This window comes from Molothrus ater, chromosome 7 (assembly GCF_012460135.2).
Source record: "Molothrus ater isolate BHLD 08-10-18 breed brown headed cowbird chromosome 7, BPBGC_Mater_1.1, whole genome shotgun sequence".
Classification (NCBI taxonomy): domain Eukaryota; kingdom Metazoa; phylum Chordata; class Aves; order Passeriformes; family Icteridae; genus Molothrus; species Molothrus ater.
The window spans coordinates 20,107,200-20,128,824 of NC_050484.2; the positions used below are offsets into that span (position 1 = coordinate 20,107,200).

Below are 21,625 nucleotides of genomic sequence, written 5' to 3' on the forward strand. Positions count from 1 at the left end.
AAAAAAAAAAGAGAAATAAAAAGGCATGGATCATTAACCTAGTTTATGATTCTTTGCCTTTTCAGCATTAGCTTCTTTTATTTTGCAAAATCAGCCTTTGAGTTTAACAGAGTCTTGCATGAAATACAAAATATGAGGCCTATGGGTTACTTTGCTTTGTTTTTCTGCATTTTATTGTGACAAATTGTCTCTACATTACAAAAGCTTAGTGCTATGGCGTTCTTGGTTATGAAATTTTTCCTTTTTTAACCACTTAAAATTGACCTTAGTCTTAAAAATAAGCAATTAACAACAAAAGAAGATACCAAAAAGGAAAGAAATGATGCACAGGAAAATTTATCAAATGCAAACTATTTTTTCATTCAAAATTACCAGCAATTCTATCTCATGCTGCTTTGCACTGTCGTGAAGTCAAGTCTAGAATTAACTGGCAACTGAATTATTTGCAGTATATTTAATGTAGAGAAAAATTAGTAAATGCAATCAAATCTGTACCCAGAAAGCATGATTAATAAAGTTTCCTGCTTGAGATTATTATATTCGATTTATTGGAATATATGTACATTACATATTCATAAAAAAGAATATTTTTCTTTCATTCATCTTCACAAGCTCTGAGGCTGCTCATGAAGCTTTACCTTTTAAGAAATAAAAAATATTTAAGTGTCTGCATGGCCTCTTAATTACATGGGAAAGGCAAAGATACTCTTTGATAATTCTATGGACCTTTTCTCTTTGCAGGCCTGAAGACTATTGTAGGTGCCCTGATTCAGTCTGTGAAGAAGCTCTCAGATGTCATGATCCTGACTGTATTTTGTCTGAGTGTATTTGCACTGATAGGGCTGCAGCTGTTCATGGGCAACCTGAGGAATAAATGCCTGCAGTGGCCTCCAGACAATTCTACTTTTGAGATAAACATTATTTCCTACTTTAACAGCACAATGAATGAAAACGGTACTTTTGTTAACCTGACAGTGAGCACGTTTAACTGGAAGGATTACATTGAGGATGAAAGTAAGAATATCTGATATAACTATTTTATATATTTGTGGCTAAAATATGTAATTCTTTGTGACCAAGTAAAGAACATTGAGGGGTTTATATTTCTGACTTATGTAGAACTGCTTACAGTTCTCTGATTTACAGAGATCAAATACATACAATAAAAAATACAACAACCAGGAAGGCTCCTAAAAAAGCTACAAAGGAATCAGTAGCTAGTTACTATGATTAAACACAATTTATTTTTATTTTACTTTGTATTGCTTTCAGGTTTATTTGATCTATTCATATATATTTCTAATGCTTTCTACACAGCTCATTTTTACATTTTGGAAGGACAAAGAGATGCCCTACTTTGTGGTAATAGCTCTGATGCAGGGTAAGACCCTTTCAAACTTTCTGTGCTATGCTCTGTAGGAAAAGAAGTAACATGAGATCTAGTTGCAACTCCATATTTAGCAGGGTTACAGAACTTATGGAGTTTTGAAGCTAAGTGAGAATTTCTTACTGGAGTCAAAATTTTTTACACTCTGGCTAAACAAAAAAACAATTAACGGACTTTTTTCTGCTTGATTGGAAAATGAAGTTGTTTTTATTGATAAGATCGGAATTTTTTTAAAGTTTCCTTTGATGGTTTACTGATTGAAAAAAGTAGGAGGAAACAAAAGTTAAAAGTGATAAAGAGAACATGGAAAATATAAAGAAAGCACAGCAGTGGCTTCATAGTTCAAGATTGAATCTATTTTTCAAGCCTAACTCTTTCACTTCTGGCAAATTCTGCCATTTACATGTGCCAAATTATATGCCTAGAATTGTTAGCTGAACTTGGATGCCTGACTGGCAGCAGTGAAGAGGTTTACTAAAAATATATATATCAGCATTATGAGGGAAATCCCTAATACTACAATTGGATTTAGCTGATAATATTTTTTAATCTGTCTGTAACCTTAACAACATTTTAGCAATTATTTCTGCCAGGAAATAATTAATTTGGAATAAAGATTCTATTTGCAAAATGTAATTGAGGAGAATTTTAATATTAAGGTAATTTCAACCAGTGAGTGGATGAAAAGGATATCTTTCATTTACTATGCTATTAATTAAATTCTTGGGAATTTTTTTTTCTGAATTAATTTAATTGTAATTTATGGTTTTTCTGTTGAAAAATAATGCATAGTCTTCCAAAAGCTAATACCTATTTTCTAGAAGGGAATAAAAGTTTTGACAAGTCCTCATGTTTGATTTTCACATAGGCAATGCCCAGAAGGATATATATGTGTGAAAGCTGGCAGAAACCCCAATTATGGCTACACAAGTTTTGACACATTCAGCTGGGCTTTTTTGTCCCTGTTTCGGCTAATGACTCAGGACTTCTGGGAAAACCTCTATCAGCTGGTAAGAAATTATTATGACATAAATAGTAAATTGTTGGTGATGTCCAAAAGCACATAAATAGGCTTATTTTTGCATGAGCTGAAAAAGATAAGTTATGGGATAATATATGAATATGCTTTCTACTCCCTAGACACTGCGTGCTGCTGGGAAGACATACATGATATTTTTTGTTCTGGTGATTTTTCTGGGCTCTTTCTATCTGATAAACCTGATCCTGGCTGTGGTGGCCATGGCCTATGAAGAACAGAACCAAGCAACAATGGAAGAAGCAGAGCAGAAAGAGGCAGAATTTCAGCAAATGCTGGAACAACTGAAGAAGCAACAAGAAGAAGCTCAGGTAATAATGGAAATTGTACTTTCTGAACAACCTTGTTCCTAAGGCAAGGGAAAAAATCTTTTATGATTAAGAACATGAACAAATTGTGCCATGAATTTAAGAAAATAAAAGATCTTGCATGTTTACCATGCAAGTTATAAAAGTGGAAATAGCCAATGAAAACCAGGAACGAACCAAAGAGTAAAAAAAGCAAGCTGATGGTACAGAAAAGGATGTTACTTCATTCACCAAAAGACTGTAAAAGTAAAACGTTTTTCATAAGAGGGCTCTAGAAACCTGATTTAAGTAGTCATAAATAATGGTCCTTTTATGTTAAAGATCTTATATATAGCATGAAAAAGCCTAGTGATGTTACTTCTGGTTTACATCTCAGTCAAAACTGCCAAGCTTGATGCACTTAATAATTCTCCCCAAATATTCATCAAATAGAGAGAAGATTGTAATCAGTGTTCTTCTAGGTTTCTATCCAGCAAGATAATAAAAAATATCCCTAATTGACACTATAGTAAATTAGAAGTTTATGTATTCTTAGAACAGACAAGCAATGTTCAAAACCAGATGAGCAATATTCATAACAAAGATATTCCTTCAGAATTCTTTTCAAGTAATCTTTGTTTCCTTTGAAAAGAGAAGAAAATCATTTAAAGTTTTATGAGAAAAAGCATTTTAATAGATACTTTTGTGAAAGCTTTTCTTATCTGAAAGTAAAATATATGCAGGAGTTCAGGTCTGTGAGTCAGCCATCTGTTTAATTTCTGGGCTGATTTTCCACTGCTTTTCAAATGGCATTTAGTCATTTTCAACAGGACAGTGTTTATAAAATGTTAGCAAATTTGAAACTCCTATGAACTTCTATTTTTGGTAATACTTTACAGGTACTTTCACTGAGTTAGAATGACTTCATAAAGTGCTAACAAAAAGACAAACTCTCTGTCTTTTGCTTGAAAAGAAACCTTTATGTATGACTTGTGAAATCTCATTAGCATATCTTTATTTTAGTCAGTAAACTTTATCCCTTCCAAATTACTAAAGAAAGAGTAGAATCCTGCAAAAATCAAATTTAGAAAGGTTGAATGTCAGCAAAGTGTATATTGCTGGGTTTTTCTTAAATCTGGTGTTTCAATGCCTTAAAGGCACTAAATCACATTATACTAAAAGATATCAGCAGGCACATCTAGATGTTTGTGTATCTGAGAGTGGGGGGAAATGAAGCTGATCCAGACTTAGAATAGATTGAGAAACAGAGACTATAATAAGGTTGAATAAAGACCCTGAAAGTCATATTTTTTTTAAATGAGCAACCACTACATTCATTATAAGTAAAGCATTATTACAGTCAGGATCTCTTTTGTTTGTGAAAACATTAGCAGAAAGTAGGCAGTACAAGGTGCACCACTGAAATGTTGAATTAGTTGCTAAGGCAGAAATTAGTTTGGGACCCATCTCTTCACCCCCTTGACACTGAACTTATTCATCTACAAACTTAAGTCATCATAGTGGGCTTTAGATTGATCCAGTTGTTAGATCTTTACTTCTACTATATGAAGTAGATGGGTGATGACTCGGCATCTGCTGCCTTTGTTTCTGTTAGAATCTTTGAAGGATGATATACTGCAACCAGTATGACAAAATTTTGAGTATTGTTTTTTTATTTTATAAACACTTCAGAATCCTTTTAATACTCCATTTAGCAGAAAAAGTCTGTATCGAGTCAACTTGTATAGCATGGGTTGTATATTGTGGCAAAGACATTAATTCATACTATGAGCTTTCAAACTATCCTTTCCTGCTGTAAAGAGATATGTCATCATTCCTGAAATACTTGGCATTGAATATAATATGTTTTGCTGGATAATTACTAGTCATCTTTGTTATATAACCCTCGTCTCTTGCCATTTATCACACCACCCTTTTTTGTAAGCTATGAGCAGCCTATCATCCCCCTAAAGATATTTCCACTACAGAATTTCATCGCAATCTCCCACAATTCTTTTGAGGAACAGCACTGGATATACTCTCAATTCTTCTTTTTTTCATGACTAAAAGAACCTTTCTCTAATGAACCCAAACAAGTAGGCTGACCACTGTAGTTAAAAATACTGGTCCTGAATTTTGGGATGACTCTGCTCCAGTAAGTCATCTCACCCCTTTCCTTATTTTCTTCTCTCAGGCTGTAGCACCACAGAAAATAAATGTATCTTTGCATATCTGTAAAAAAGACCTAGAGTGCAGATACAGTGGGACATGTGGAGGGGAAATGTGAAGAGGGAGGAAGGACTTGAAGATGTGTCTAGAGGTTGTGCCTGGTACCAGCAAAGGTGGAAGGAAAGTAAAGAGAATGTTCTTGCTGTGAGGACAGTGAGGAAAGGCTGGATTCAACTGCTTTCAGGATTTGATACATTAGCTCACAGGATGAATGTTAGGCCTTAGTTTTCTCTGTAACAGCTCAGAAGGGATCAGCCAAATTAGACCATGATGTGGGGCTTTTCTTAATAAAAATGGAAAAACATGTCTGAAATACATGAAAAAGCACTATTGTTAACAGTTTTCTGACTCCTTTTATTTCAGACAAGTGTCTTGTGCAGCAATTCTTTCGCTAATAGTGTAGCTGTTATTCTGCCAAAGTTGGTGCTTCAAATAACTCATGCTGCAAAACTGTGAGGAACTGTACAACTCAATAGTTTATCTTCAGTACAATTTGTTTGGGTATATTTACACATTCAAGAGTGTATGAAGAGCATTATTATCACAGTGATAGTAAAAACCAGTGGATAAAAGACTATAAAATTATTCTTTTTTGGCCTACTAAGAATACTTTGCTTTGTAACCTGACAGACAACAGCAGCAGTAGCAGCGGCATCAGTGGCATCAAGAGATTTCAGTGGTGTAGGGGGATTAGGAGAACTCCTGGAAAGCTCTTCAGAAGCATCAAAGTTGAGCTCAAAGAGTGCTAAAGAAAGAAGAAACAGAAGGAAGAAAAGAAGACAGAAAGAAATGTCTGAAGCAGAGGACAAAGGAGATATCGATAAGTTCCCCAAGTCTGAATCAGAAGACAGTATCAGAAGGAAAAGTTTCCGCTTCTCCACAGAAGGAAGTCAACTGACATATGAAAAAAGGCTCACTTCTCCTCACCAGGTACATCACTCTACTTTACTAAATCACATGTGTCCACTCTACTTTTATTTTCACTGATATTACAGCAAGTATTGGAAGTTATGTAAATGGTAAGGGAAGGAAGTGGTAGTACCGTTCACAGTGTAAGTCTGAGATGGTTTGACCCATTCTATTAGCAAAGGGATTAAAAAAACATACCAAGAATACTTATAAACTTAATTAACACATTTATGAAAATGTATTTCTGAGGATGTGTCTAGTAGACTGGAGAAAGAAAGATTAGTATTCATATATATCCATTAATGAACCATACATTTTCTGTCCTGGATCCATTTCAAAACTATACAAATATGTGGGCTTTTTAGCAGGCTGCAACATCAAAATACTCTGCACAGGAAATCCCACATTACCGTTAATTTCTATTATTTTCCTTAATTAGGTTCTTTAATGTGAAATAATGAGAAAACTAGCACTATAAGGACACAATAAGGACAAATTACACAGGGATCTTCTGGGCCTGTATGTATAGAAATTTAGTCATACTGATCTTTTTCATTAGAAATCATGATTTCATCATTCTCCTTGCATCCAGGAGAATAATTTCCATCATAGGAAAACAAGTAGTTTATGAAGGACCTCTGGAAATAATTTAATACAAAGTTCTATCTCTACTTCCCTAAATCAAAGGGTCACTTCTGTCAACCAAAGGTATGCCCTCTGCACTTGGCACTGGTGAGGCTGCACCCTGAATCCTGCATCCAGTCCTGGGTCCCTCAGTATAAGACAGTCATGGAGGTGCTGGAGCAGGTCCAGAGAAGGAAAGGGGAAGGTCTAGAGAGTGAATTATGAGGAGAAGCTGAGGAAGCTGAGGGTGTTTAACCTGGAAGAGTCTTGGGGGGCGCTTTATCACTCTACAACTCTCTGAAAGATTGTGGCTGGGTGGAGGTCAGCCTCTTCTCCCAGGCAACCAGTGACAGGATAAGAGGAAATAGCCTCAAGATGGCTAGGGGAATTTGAGGAATTTCTCCATGAAGGAAAAATTCCTTCATGGAAAGGATTGTAAAAAATCGGAATGGACTACCTAGGGAGGTGGTGGAGTCAGTGTCCTTTGAAGTGCTCAAGAAATGACTGGACATAGCATTCAGTGCCATGGTTTAGTTGACAAGGTGATGATCAGTCAAAAGGTTGGGCTTGATGATCTTGGAGGTCTTTTCCAGCCAAAATGATTCTGTGCTATCTTGGCTTATTTCAAGGCTACAAACCCTTATGGCATTTCTAGAAAAAATCACTCAAAATGCACCTCTTCAAAATGATAATGTGTGGTTTGAACAAATAGATGACTTTTACCTCTGAATACCACCCAGGTTAGGAATAACTTCTTCATTAAAGATGCTCTTGAAAGGTTTGTTGGTTTTTTTTCAGTTGTAACAAAGCTTTGGGGCAAAAGTTGACAGCATACAACTACAACTTGGGTGCCCCAAGAGCGAAAGAATTGCAAACAGTAGAATTGGTAAAGGAAGAGCTCATTTGTTTTGTTAGCCATGGAGAATCTCCCTGGTGAGATGGGGTCCAGAGCATGAAACAGTGAGGCAGAATGGTAAGGGGAGATAATCTGCTCAGCTGGGCCCTGTAAGAGGCTTTGTCCTTTGATACCATATTCCATATGCAGATGAATGATGCAGTTTGCCAGAAAAATCAAACCTTCCTTTCAGTCCTTACTTTCTGGTAGCATTTAGACACGTACATTTCTGCCTCTACATGTGTTAGAATTGCAGCCATTTTGGCTTATATCTTTTGTCTCAATGCAGCAGGGACTTGCAGAACAGACATAACTTCTCCCAAATCCCTGAGGGGGCTGATCCAATTAGCTATACTCAAAATGTGGCAACACATATTGGAAAGATTGGCCTGCAAATAAAACATAGCAGCCATGGGAACATTCTCTAAAAGAACAAGGCTATCACTGGTAGTCAGATGAAACCCTGGTGAGCATGTCATTTTTTGAAGGACTGTACGTTGCCCAGATATATTTAAAAGGACATGTAAAAAGGGTGTAGTATTTAGTTTACTGCTTTATCAGAAGTCAGTGTCATGTTCCATAGAAGCTAGGGGTTTTTCTTAATAAAATTATCTTTCAGTATAAGCAAAACAGCACTTTTTCTCCAGCCAAGTTTACATAAATGGGTTAGCAAAATCATTTGGGTGGTATTTTTCAAGTAACTCAGCCTGAGTCTGACAGCCAGCATAGAAAATTTCAGCCCAAACTATTAAAATTTGGTGTAGCTGTAAGAGCAGAAAAACCGCATCTCTTAATGGTAAACACCTGCCAGACCTTATAACAGGCACTTCTACCACTGCAGCACACACATAATATACGAATTTATACATCTGATGCATATACAGAGATACATATGGGTTGATAAATGTATATATGCAGTGTTTGATTTTTGAAATATTAACATAGGTTTATATAATATAGGATAGTTTTCACTTTCACTTTAATTATCCTGGGATCAAACCCATTGCTATGATATATAAGGACTTTCCACCTGCAGAAATAGTGAAAAAGTGACAATAGTCTCAAACTAGGTTTTTGATGAACCAAGATGTGAAGATTTGCAAAAATGCAGAACTGAAGAAGGCTGAATGCCAGTTTACTTTTCTCCAGTATTAGTACTCATTTTATTTATTCATGAATGCTGTTAATAAAATATGTAGCAAGGGAGAAGAACACTTCATTAACTGGCTTCTTCTGTAATTAAAAGATGAATTACCAACAACCACTGATTTCTTTTTCTCACTTGTAAGGGAATATCTTTAGGTAACAGTGTCCCTGGTGAATACTTTCTTTGAGCTGCCTGATAGCAAAGTGATACCTTCTGGCAGGTGTGGTATGGCCTGCTATGGTCCCCGGAGAGCTATGCCTAAGAGTGCTGCTGCTTTATCTCCACAGCTTCCCCAGGCTGTCCCCTCTGTCTTCTAGGTATTGTTCCCCCACTCTTGAGCCTATTGGGAAGAGGTCAGTCAAGTTCCTTACATCAGTTTAGAAGGATTTCGATGGCAAACTTAAGATCACTTCTGCATCTACCAATTAAAACAGAATAAAGTGATGGGTGAGCATTATTAGTTGTTATCCCTAGGAATCCAGGGGATGAAGAAGAGAAGTAAAAGACTTTTAGCTCTGTACTGTAATTGAAGGAATAAAAGACAAGTACCTTCAAAATCTTGATAGTGATATTGAAAACTGTCTCTAGCACAGTCCATGCCAGTTCAATATACTTTCTTCACTCAGAACTGTTCAACCTTGCTTATGTCTTCTGCACAACTCTTCCTCAGTCCTGCTACATTACCTTAAAAGAATTTTTCCCCTCTGCTTCAGGTCCCCTGGTGAACACATTCCCGTAGTGGACACACTTATACCATGGAAGAAAAAAGTGACTATCCTTCCTCCAGCACTGTAACTATTCTTTGAAAAGCCAAGAACTTACAACTTTAGTTCTAATGCTGTTTTGTTTGGTTTGTTTTAAATCTTTTACAGTCTTTGTTAAGCATTCGTGGTTCTCTGTTCTCACCAAGACGCAACAGCAAAACCAGCATTTTCAGTTTCAGAGGTCATGCAAAGGACATAGGATCTGAAAATGACTTCGCTGATGATGAGCACAGCACTCTTGAAGACAATGAGAGCAGAAGAGATTCTCTCTTTGTTCCAAATCGACATGGAGAGAGGCGCAACAGTAACATTAGTCAGGCCAGTGTGTCGTCTAGAATGATACCAGCCCTTCCAGTGAATGGGAAGATGCACAGCACTGTGGATTGCAATGGAGTGGTTTCCTTGGTTGGAGGACCTTCAACTCTGACTTCACCTACTGGTCAGCTTATACCAGAGGTAATTGTAAGTAAGCCAGTACTTATTACAGTTTGGGTCAGGCACAGAATTTTCTCTTATTCCTCATCTCTGCCTTCCTTATAATTTCTTAAAGAAATAATTTGCAATAGTTTCTAAATAAGACAACATAAAGGAAAAAAATCCTCAACCTCCTATGTCTAAGCCTTCATAAAGTATGATATTCTTCTTTCTTTTGGCAAGAGATCTACACATGGAGAAGAAAGATTAATTTAATTTGACAATTTCTACATAGTTTAACTTCAACAAAGTAGATATTTAATATATAAATAAGGCTATAGCTTGGAAATATGTATAGGAAAACTCCTATAAAATGAAACAAAAGGTGGCTTCTATTGTCATGATAGTTATTAGAAATACCCCTTCCTGAATTCTTCTCAAGGACTTTTTTCTCATACCTTTCATGAGAAAAATATGTACAATTCCTATGTACCTTTAAATTTACATAACATTTTAGTCTCAGTTTCAGACTTCTGTAAATTAAGATGTTCTTTCAAATATTCAAATAAGCAAGCCTTTTTCATCTATAGCAATTATTATTATTATTATTATTACTATTACTATTACTATTACTATTATCGCTATCAAGGAGGTACCAAGCAAAAATTTTGTTCAGCCAGTCATTTAAATGTGAACCACCTTTGGTCCCACACTGTGTTAGTATTGGGTCCTGCAGTTGATTATTTGTACCACTGTAGAAAATTCCCACTGAGTCCCTCAATGAAGAAGAAATACTGACAAGAACAGAACATTCAGTGAAAGACATAGTACATTGCCCAAATCTGATTTGATTATCACTACAATATTTATGCAGTAAATACTGTTAATTGGGTGTTGAAAAGGATGGTCTAATTCCTCAGTATTTCATTTACAGGGCACCACTACAGAAACAGAAATAAGGAAAAGAAGACTGAGTTCATATCAAATTTCCATGGAAATGCTGGAAGAGTCTGCTGCAAGACAAAGAGCAATGAGCATAGCCAGCATACTTACAAATACAATGGAAGGTATTTAGTGCATTTTATCTGACACGCAGTTCAGTGAAGTTCTGCTAACTACATGTGCAGAGAAATTATTTACATAATTTTCTTTGTAAATGTGAAACTGGCATGTGGAATCTCTGAACATCAACTACAAAGGGCTTTTGAGCATTTCTAAGGTTATTTACACAATCTGAATGCTTAATCATGTTTCATGACACCTTCCAAAATATTACACTACTGAATGGACTAATAGAGATAAAATAATAGTGTCTAGGGGATTGCCAGAGCCTCAAACAAAAAATATAGTATATATTGGTATAAGCTTCATAAAGGATTGGTATGAGCTTCATAAAGGATTCATGTTGACTTTTAATATCTGAAATTAAGATATCTGCTGTAAGCAAGTTAAGTAACCTAAACTAAATGTCTAGATTCTCCCTACTGTCCTGGGAAAGACAAACACATTTCTCCCTTTGTCTCAGATAATTTACTCTTTAGTGAACGGACTTCATTATCCACTGGTGGTAGAGGATCTTAAATTAATTAGATGCCTTATTTTAAGGTAGATAAGCATGGAAATCTCATGTTAGTGAGAGCAGTTTATTTGATTTATATAATCTTCTCCCATATTTTAAACAAGAACTCCCAGAAGATACATTTGTAATATTCATTTTTTCTATTTTTTTTCAGAACTTGAAGAATCCAGACAGAAATGCCCACCATGCTGGTACAGATTTGCAAATACTTTCTTGATCTGGGATTGCTGGAGTCCATGGTTAAAAGTAAAGCATGTCGTCAATTTAGTTGTGATGGATCCATTTGTTGATCTTGCTATAACTATTTGCATTGTTTTAAACACCTTGTTTATGGCCATGGAACATTACCCAATGACAGAACAGTTTAGCAGTGTCCTTTCTGTGGGGAACCTGGTAAGTAGTTTGTCTTACACTACTTGATGTAAAAATACCCTTTTCTAAAAGAAGAAACTTATAAATGTATTGTATTTGTTTAAATTTATTCCAGAATGTCTTTTTATAATCAGTTTAGATTATAAAAAGAATAAGAAGTGTAAGAAATGGCACTTATGATTTTAACAGGTAAAAGGATTTTTTTACTGGAGCCTTTATCTTTCATGAATATATGTTTTTAACTACTATAATGGAATAACTGAACATGTGTGGAAGTGCAGTCTTCACTGGAAAGCCAGATTTCTTGACATCTAGCTTTGGTTTTTTCTTTCAAATGTTAAGGTAGATTATGCTATTTTTACCATGGTACTGATATAACATCATTTTCTTCTGTACAAAATTGATAAAATATTCAAATTAATAATTTCTCTTGGAATTTCTTTTCAATTACACTACAGTGAAAATACTTTTACAAAAAATATATGCTCCCGAACTTTTTTGGTGTGCTGCACAAACCACTGATCACTATGCACTGCAAGAAAGTGTGGAGTTAAATTCCAGACTTAAAACCACTAAGATGCATTGATAATTTCACATTTGGCACTTGGAGATATTTCAAATAGCATCATCACCCTGAAGTTCATTTTCCTAAAAGGAAATAGCCATCATACAGCATGGTAACTATATGTGAAATCTCTATATTCTTACAAAAAGCATGGGACAAGAATCTCCAACTTCCCCTGTCTTCCCCTGTCTATCTGTCAAGACAGACTTTAGAGAGTCTGTGCTTAGACAGTCTGACATTAGAGACTATCATCTTTTTAGACTGTAAGCTAGGAAAATACTTGCTGTCAAGTCTTCTTACTGGAACCATCCTCATCAAACAGGACTTAAAACACCAGGTCACATCACATCATCTGCTGGGTGGATAGTCCAGCACATACCAGGGAGCTGAACTGTTGACTGGTCAATAGCTTTTTTATATGTTTATTAAATCTCTGTCCCACTATAAATCCTGATTTAGTTACTTGTTTTCACTGTTTAGAAAAACTTAGAGACCATTTGGAGATAGCAATCAGTTGTTTTTTATAGTAACAAGTAAGAGATTAAAAAAAAATTCCTCAGGTGTTTAAATTTCTCATAACAATTCATTCATTTTGTTTTAGGTATTCACTGGGATATTTACAGCAGAAATGGTACTAAAGATTATTGCCATGGACCCTTACTATTATTTCCAAGAAGGCTGGAATATTTTTGATGGTATTATCGTTAGCCTTAGTTTAATGGAGCTTGGTCTTGCAAATGTTGAAGGATTATCTGTTCTTCGGTCATTCAGATTGGTAAATTCCTTGATAATTAAATATTTGCATGCAATTATCTCACTCAAGAAATAAAAGTGCTGGTGCCAGCAATAACTACCATATTTTGTAAATATATATTACATACTTTAATGACTCACATTACTTTTCATATGTGCCTAATTTGAAAGCCATGTTTGGTAAGTAAAAATTTAAGGTGTTTGATACCTTTTAGTATCAAATTATCCTATCAATCTTCTATCCAGCTGGTATCCTTTGCCAACATAACACTAATTGCTACCTTTTAAGAATTTTGTGAATCTTTACACTGATTTCATTGAGAATAATAAAAGCTGAATATCTGTGAAAACATACATATTGTCACCAGCACAAATAATCATAACATTTTTAGTCTTTATATTGTGAACATTACTTTATGGTACTTGTAAAGAACTTAAGCAGATCTTCTCTTGACATTTACTTTAATGGGCACCAACAATAAACTTTTAGTCACTCCATTACATAGAATCATAACAAGCCGACTTTAAGATAACATTTAAATCGAAATATTATTGAGCTTCTACTAGAAATGTATTTTTTATAGTAACTAGTATTGTGCACAAACTACTTTATAAATATGTTTACTAGAGGTACAAGATTAATGATTTTAAAGCCTTTATTACCAACAGTTACCAAATTACTTGAAAACCTTATCTCCTAATACACAAAGCAGGAAGAACTGACTTATTTAGCACTACTTGCAATGGTACCCAACTTCACATAACCCAATATTCATTATTGGGTAATGAATATTACTTTTAAGTTAATTTTTATGATTTGAATGGACATTGCAATGTCTGCATCAACCTAGGTTTTTGTTTAAAAAAATGGCCTCTATCTAAGCATGGAAGGCTTAATGTGGTGCTGAGGGAATGTGGAACTAAGCCAGCAAAGATGTAGTGATGGTGATGAAAAGTGTAGAAACTTCTAAAATGTCTTTAAGAATTGTTCAAGAATAACCTGTAAGTGGATGTTTAAAAATAGTAAAATAAAATGTCATACAAACACAAATTATTACTTTTTTTTACTATGTGTATCACTGAAATGAAATTATAAACAATGCATGTTTGACAAATACTCCATGATCCCTGCTTTATATTAAAATAATAATAATGTGCTACTACTGAAGAACAAATTAATCTACAGAAATTGGTATGCTCTGCTAAACAACTTGGACCCAGGTTCTATTTTGTAACTAACGCTAAAGGTTCATCTGTGTTTTTGTTTTGCAGCTTCGAGTTTTCAAATTGGCAAAATCTTGGCCAACCCTAAATATGCTGATTAAGATTATTGGCAACTCAGTGGGGGCTCTGGGGAATCTGACCCTGGTGCTGGCCATCATTGTGTTCATTTTCGCTGTGGTTGGGATGCAGCTCTTTGGGAAGAGCTACAAGGAATGCGTCTGCAAGATCTCCAGTGACTGTGTGCTCCCTCGCTGGCACATGCACGACTTTTTCCACTCTTTCCTGATTGTATTCCGAGTGCTGTGTGGAGAATGGATAGAAACCATGTGGGACTGCATGGAGGTTGCAGGCCAAACCATGTGCCTTATTGTTTTCATGCTAGTCATGGTGATTGGAAACCTAGTGGTATGTGATGAACATTTTTTTAACATTAACTCTGATGTAGATGTTCAGGACGTCCAGCTAGGCAATGAAAATGTTTGTCATCCTTCTGTTTGGAATTAAAAAATTAATATGAATGTGCTAAATTTTGGGTAAAATCATTTGAAGATTCCCTTTTCCTCTTTTTCATACGTTTCTATACACTGAAGTACTCTTACTATGGGTACAACCACTTAGAAGGAAACCAAAATGTCAACTCCAACATACTATGATGGGAGTACTTCAGCTAATTTAGAGGTGCTGTTTAATTTTTAGTACTGAACTTTCTGGATTGTTTATGCATGAAAAACAAAAAAGAAACCCAGAGTGATTTGTCATCCAGCTTAAAAAGGCGTTAAAAAGCTTCTAACTCAAGGTTGTAAAAGAAACCTTTATAGAAAAGTTTAAATTCAAGCTGACAACTTAAAATGTAAAATTTCAATTGGAAAATATTGAATTGATGAGTACTTCCTATAAATAAGTGCTATAAAAGGGATGCACCATTTACACTTCTACTTTATTTTTAAGTTTCTTCTCCTGTTAAAATTTGCAGTCAAAATTTCCTGTCTAAATTCTCTTCCTTTAGTGACATTTTTAACATTATTTAAATTTTTATAAAATAGAATTCAAAATTTTTGTATCTTAGTCATTTACCTGACCTTGCAATCTTGACATTTTACCAGCGAAAAATGTGCAGAGCCTCAAAAAGTTATTTATGATCTGCAACCTGCTCTACTGATTTTTTTAGAATCATAGAATCATTTACATTGGAAAAGGCTTTTGAGATCATCAAGTACAACTGTTAACCTAGCACAAGTACAACTGTTAACCTAGCACTGCCAAATTTAACACTTCTGATATGATTGTATTTACTACATAGCTGTATTCTCTCATCTTTTAGGTACTCAACCTATTTCTGGCCTTGCTGCTGAGCTCATTTAGTTCAGACAACCTTGCTGCTACAGACGATGATAATGAAATGAACAATCTCCAGATTGCTGTGGCAAGGATTCAGAAAGGCATAGATTATGTTAAAAAAAAGATACAGGAGTTCATCCGAAAAGCCTTCATTAGAAAGCAGAAATCTTTAGAGGAAATCAAAGCACTTGAAGAGCTAAACAACAAGAAAGACAGCTGCATTTCCAATCATACTGCTGTTGAAATAAGCAAAGATCTGAATTATCTCAAAGATGGGAATGGAACCACCAGTGGTGTAGGCACAGGCAGCAGTGTGGAAAAATATGTAATTGATGAAAATGATTACATGTCATTCATAAACAACCCAGGCCTCACTGTGACAGTGCCCATTGCACTTGGAGAATCAGATTTTGAAAATTTAAATACCGAAGAATTTAGCAGCGAATCTGATATGGAAGAAAGCAAACAGGTAGGATTTTTCATATCTTAAAATTATTAAATTGTAGTCATACATTTACATGTTTTAATTACATATTTTGAGTTTTTTAAACTGTAAATATATACCATGTAATATATTTTATGTTTTACTATTTTATGTATTATTCAAGAAAAAAATATATAATGGTATAGTAGAGGATCCTTAGAGTTTACATTTTTAGTATTTTGTTTATTGAAATTTGGAATATGTTTTATTTTAAATATTAATATTTCTTTCACAGTTTTATGAGGCTTTAGGACTAGTAAACACTTGATAAAGCATTTTTCTGTAGTACCTACATGTGATAAGAATGTATGGAATAAGGGTAGAAGGCAGAATGACCTTGTAATACACATGCATGCAGAAACAGCTTACTTGAAGTTGTTATGTTGTTATTATTGTGCAAAGTGGCAGAAGTTGGTCTAACAAACCAATGCTATGTGTTTCAAAATCTAAGTGGCTCAAATCCCACAGTGAACAGGTGCTAATGGTATTCGAGGAAAACTTTGTATATTGGGGTAGTGATCAATGACAAGCTAATAAATGCATTAGCAGAATCTAATTATATTCAGTGCCATTAGAAATTTAGGAATGTTGAGGTTTAAGGGATCAGGAACCATGGATAAATTTGTTTTCAATTAGATTAGAAGCTGTGATGTTATGTAATTACTCATTAGTCCAAAAGTGTTTGTGTACCATGGAGAAAGCTCTCCTATAAAGAAGCACTGCATTCATGACTTTATCATAGCTGTATATCTGGCATATTTGCAATAATGATGTATTCCTCAGCGATATCAAACTTCACCACATTACACTGATGCATAGCCATGAGCCAGTTAATCATGGTATGAGGGTTTTGCTAAGGAACATCAAGAGTGTGTGTTTATTTGCACCTGCAAAAAATGTTGCTCTGTGTAACAATTGTAAGATGAAGAGCAAGATATTCTATCATCTGAGTTGCTCAGTTATGAGACAAACAGTTTCAATGCAGATGTATAAGATAGTACAGCAGTAGTGCTTATCCATGGTAAATTTAGAATATAAGAGAGGAAGTATAAAGCAGTGTCAATTAAAAGATCAACTAGTATTAAAAAACACCCAAAACATTCAGAGTGATTCTGGGTCTGAGAGTTAAATGTTTTTCATATAAGCTGATCTAATAAAATTTGGTTTTCATTTCCAATGAACCTTTTGCAAAGTTTTCTATGCCCTTTCATATATTCTGATGTTTTTTTAAATGACATTACACTATACATTTTCTTCTGTCCTTGTGGCTAACTTTGATAAATACAATAGTGAGTGCCTTCCTATTAACTCCATCAAGTTACAAGCCTAAAAATTTCCTGAATATGTTACTTTTTAAAAGGTTTGTAGTATGCATTAGGATGTTGCGGGGGCTGTGCAGATATTGAATTTGTAGTTACATGACATGTTATCATCTGCACTGAAGGAACTTGGGAAGTTCCCATCCACACCTGGCTAGTCTTTGCCACTTTGCCTCAGAGAAGTTAGGTCACTGGTTGTGCCAGAGGTATTACTGATTTATTTCTCCTGTAAAGGAGATTGAATGGCTCAGTTCACAATATACTGCTGTATATTCTGTCAGAACAGCTGAGGAAAAAACTAAATGCAATGCAAAGGCAGAAACTCCTCTGCTTTCCGGGTGAATGTGATGTATGTGCACCCCAAGAAAAGGGACTAAAAGCCCTTCTTGATGTGCTGACAACTTCTGAATGCCAATTTCAAGGTGACTTTCACAAGTCAATTGCTATGTTCAACCCCAGCTTTGCCTGGTTCAGGCATCATATCTTTATCTTCTAAGGCCATCCTGACGTTTCTGGACAGTAATAAATCAAAAGGGATTTTGCTCTTTTTTCATGAACTGGTATCTATATGTCTTCAGGAAGAGAAACTAATTAATAAGCAATTTGACAGTGAAAATTTCAGGTGGCTGTGGGAAATCCAGCAGTAAATAATGGATGGTATTTATATATAAATTGTGGAGAAATTTTCAATAGGGTTAAGATAGGTTTAAGATTTCTATGCTGCTTCAGTATTTTCACAGACTGTAGCAGCCAATGCCATTGGGAAACTGAAACAATAATACTCCCATCAAGTTCTGCTCACACATAACTCTCTATTGTTTAACTGCCTTACATGTATTCATACAGCGCAAATGTGCATATTGTGAACAGTATCTAATCAGACAGTATCCTGAAAATTGTGAATGCTGTATTAATTTCACTTTCTCCTCTGGATTCCTTATTCTATTCCTTCTGGATAATTTCTATGGAAAGAATAAAGTGGGGTTATTTTATTGAGTGCATAAAAATCCACTGGATTTGGAAGTTCTGGCGTGTGACAGGAATTTGTGAAGTTTCCCAATCTTCTCCTACCAACTCAAGAGTATTGCTGAATCTTTTGCTGCCTTCTGATTGTCTTTTGAGGAAGATAAAGAGTACATTGGTGCAGTGTTTAAGTTACCTCTCTAGAACAGTACACCATCACTTGCTTTGTTTTGCCTCTCAAGGGGTCCCACTGGGAAAACATTCCTGCTAGAAGGCCTGGTCTACAAAAGGAGGGGTAAGAGATGGGGCAGAACTTTCCCTGCCTTAACTGGGGCAGTACTTAGCACTTAAAATACCCTGAGGAGGTATCCCCCATAGTAACATTTTATTTAACCACAGAGCTGTGGAAAGCTCGATCTGCACAGGAATCGTAAAATGAATTTTTTTTTCCTCCAGTGTCTTACTGACTGTCACTGATGTTAGGAGCAGAATGATTTTTTGAAGTCTGTTATGCTAGAAGTGGGGCATAGCCTGTCCTTTCCTGAGGAATATACCAGGAGCAAGTAATTACTATAGACATTGTAATTGTGGCTGAGTGAGGAATCAATTGTAATATTTCCTATTTTTTTAATCATACACACTATAGTAGAAAATAACTCCAGTCATCGATCTTTGTTTCGAAGGCTAGCTCTTTTCTTTTTCTTTTCCCCCCTTTTTCATGCTTTCATGGAAACCCTTTCTAATTAATTTGCAAGTTAATCACTTCCAAAATCTGCCAGAACCTGTTCTGGAACCCGATTGCAATTTCTAATACATATAACCAGAAATTTGAGGACACCTCTTTTTGGATGAACAATAACTTATATATATTATAAAGTTTCTCACTGCTTTAGAGGAATAATTGGCTGAAAGTACCTGCAAGAAGAGAACATTTCATTGATTCATTGAAGGAAGATTTTTTTAATGATCAGAAAAGAGAAGTGCAATACCCAATGAGATAATCACCAGAAAAGAAACAGATTTCTGCTCTGAAGAAAAGATACTCAAGATCATTACCTTTGAAGATAAATAAATTAGAAATAGCTGAAGGGGATAATTTGGTTGGTTTTAACATTAGCATGTGGATGCTGGTTTTATTGTGAAATGAGTAAATATGCTAATCTTGCCAAACATAAGACTCCTAACTATTGTAGATTGTATCCTACTTAACAACTGTTCATTAGAGCTGACTGACAGCTTTATAAATATAGTTTTACATTTCAACATTGAAAAATAATTTCAACTATACTTCTCAGTTATGGAAAACTTATTTTACAACTAAAGAAATACATATACCTACAGGCCTCAGTCATTCACAATTCCAAAAACCTTTCTATCTACAGGGTATGTACAGTAAATACAAATTCAGACTGGAGAAATAAGACTAGTCAATAGACTTTTAATGAACACAACAGATGATTTTGATAAAATTAAATATATCCTTCATCATCAAGTCTACTGAATTTTGAAAGCAATTAATAAATTCAGTTTTCTGATTTGCTTCATCAGGGCCTTTGTGTCTAGAAGAAGTGAAAAAGACAAGAAAAGAGTTTTTGCATTCCCAAAAGATAAGCATCTTCATAGGGCTTCAATAAATTTCTTAGCCAAAACAGACTCAGCAGGACTTCATCAATTTGTTGGATTTTTTTTAATCATGTTTAAAATGTCCAGCAATAGTAATTTTTTTTTAAAACTGACTAGTTCTGGGAGAGTATCTTCAGAAGTGACAAATTATTTAAGTTATAGACTAGCTGTGGTTAATGATTTAAACCATACCTCTGGATACACTGACGTTCCACTGTCCAGGCACTGATACAATCCTCTTTTGAAACAATGAGATAAAGATTATAGATTTAGAAGTGTATAGCATACTAAATCTGAGCTATAAACTTTACACAATGTGATAATTCATCACATTTGAGTTGAAGAGAAATTAAAGATGTTTATTTTCATCAAGACCTAGGAGCTCTACTATTATTAGAGGGTGAAGGAGGAATGGGAAGGCATACATCTTCAAAGTATTTTGCTTCCTGTATGTACATATTTTTCAAATAAAAGAGGTAATCACATAGTCAGTTAAACAAAGACGAGGAATGAAATAAACAAAACCCTTAAAATTTTTATTAATAAGCATTGAGGACTATATAAATACAGGAGTAGTTTCCAGATCTGCTAATCATGTCTTTGTTAATTTTATTCATTCCACTTTTATTTATGAATCACAATTTTTGTGTGCAGATTAGTAGTTCTAGCTTCTATATTTCTAATTTCTCTAAAATAAACTAACAAGTTATGTAGAAAAGTTTGTTGAACATTTCAGATGGTATGTATTTCCCTTTTTCCAGCTAATAATAAAATATTAATAATTATGTTTTAATTGTGTTAAAGCCATGTTTGAATTAGAGATTCCAAAAAGAGAAAAACTAGTGATCCTGTGTATTGAACTTCACTACCTACCATTCTTACTTCTCACAGGGGTAAAACCAAGCTGGAGCAATCAAGAATGCAGCTCTGGTGCTTTTTAACCAGGTAGAGCAACGTGTCACCACTTTCACACAGGTTACCTAAGCAAGTTATACATATATATGTATATATATATATAATCACTTTTTAATGGATTTTGACTGGCCTGCATGCTATTCAGCTATGTACCTTCCCTATTCATTGCAAGAGTAGAAACATGCACAGCTGCTCTCTGCTGAGTCATGGGACTCACGTCACAGCATGGTCAGGTGGGATTGGCAAGCCCAACATACATTTTTTAACTCCGCTAATGGTTTTTCTGAATATTTAAATACAGTATTTAGCAATAACTGCATGCTCTTCAGGTTTTGAAGTATGGATCATAAAAGTACTGGAATGTTTTATGCTAAAGAAGCCAAAGAAAAAGGGAGCATGCATAGTTTTTAAAAAATAAAAACAACCCTTTTTGATTCAGCCCTTATAAATGTAAATATTCAATGAAATGTGTTAAATTATTTTGAAATAATTTCTGCCATGAGTTCAACTCCTTAATGAATAACATTTGAATTATTGCAGTAGCTACTGATCTAAAAATTACAGTTATACTTTTAAATCTACAATGCACTGTAATGCAGTTCTTCAAGATGCTACGAACTACACGCTATATTCATTTGGACAGTGCATATCTTGAGTTTTTATAAACTGGTAGCAAAGCAAACTAATTCATAATCGTTAAAATTATACCTAGCAAATAACTCTCCCTAAAGAACTATCAAAAGCTAAACATTTTACAACTTCTCTTTTCTTAAACCCCTTTATAAATAGAGGTGCTTG

General features: G+C 34.8%; 1 protein-coding gene across 1 annotated transcript in view; it reads left to right on the forward strand.

The window, feature by feature from the left end:
- LOC118688693 (sodium channel protein type 2 subunit alpha-like) overlaps positions 1–21,625 on the forward strand; it is a 66,030-nt gene that overhangs the window by 22,418 nt on the left and 21,987 nt on the right. The window contains exons 8-18 of the mRNA XM_054515485.1: positions 742–1,014; positions 1,318–1,381; positions 2,256–2,397; positions 2,528–2,734; positions 5,570–5,869; positions 9,387–9,734; positions 10,627–10,759; positions 11,426–11,664; positions 12,810–12,983; positions 14,234–14,590; positions 15,507–15,992. Coding sequence (XP_054371460.1) covers positions 742–1,014; positions 1,318–1,381; positions 2,256–2,397; positions 2,528–2,734; positions 5,570–5,869; positions 9,387–9,734; positions 10,627–10,759; positions 11,426–11,664; positions 12,810–12,983; positions 14,234–14,590; positions 15,507–15,992 — 2,723 coding nt within the window. The remainder of the gene's footprint in view (positions 1–741; positions 1,015–1,317; positions 1,382–2,255; positions 2,398–2,527; positions 2,735–5,569; positions 5,870–9,386; positions 9,735–10,626; positions 10,760–11,425; positions 11,665–12,809; positions 12,984–14,233; positions 14,591–15,506; positions 15,993–21,625) is intronic.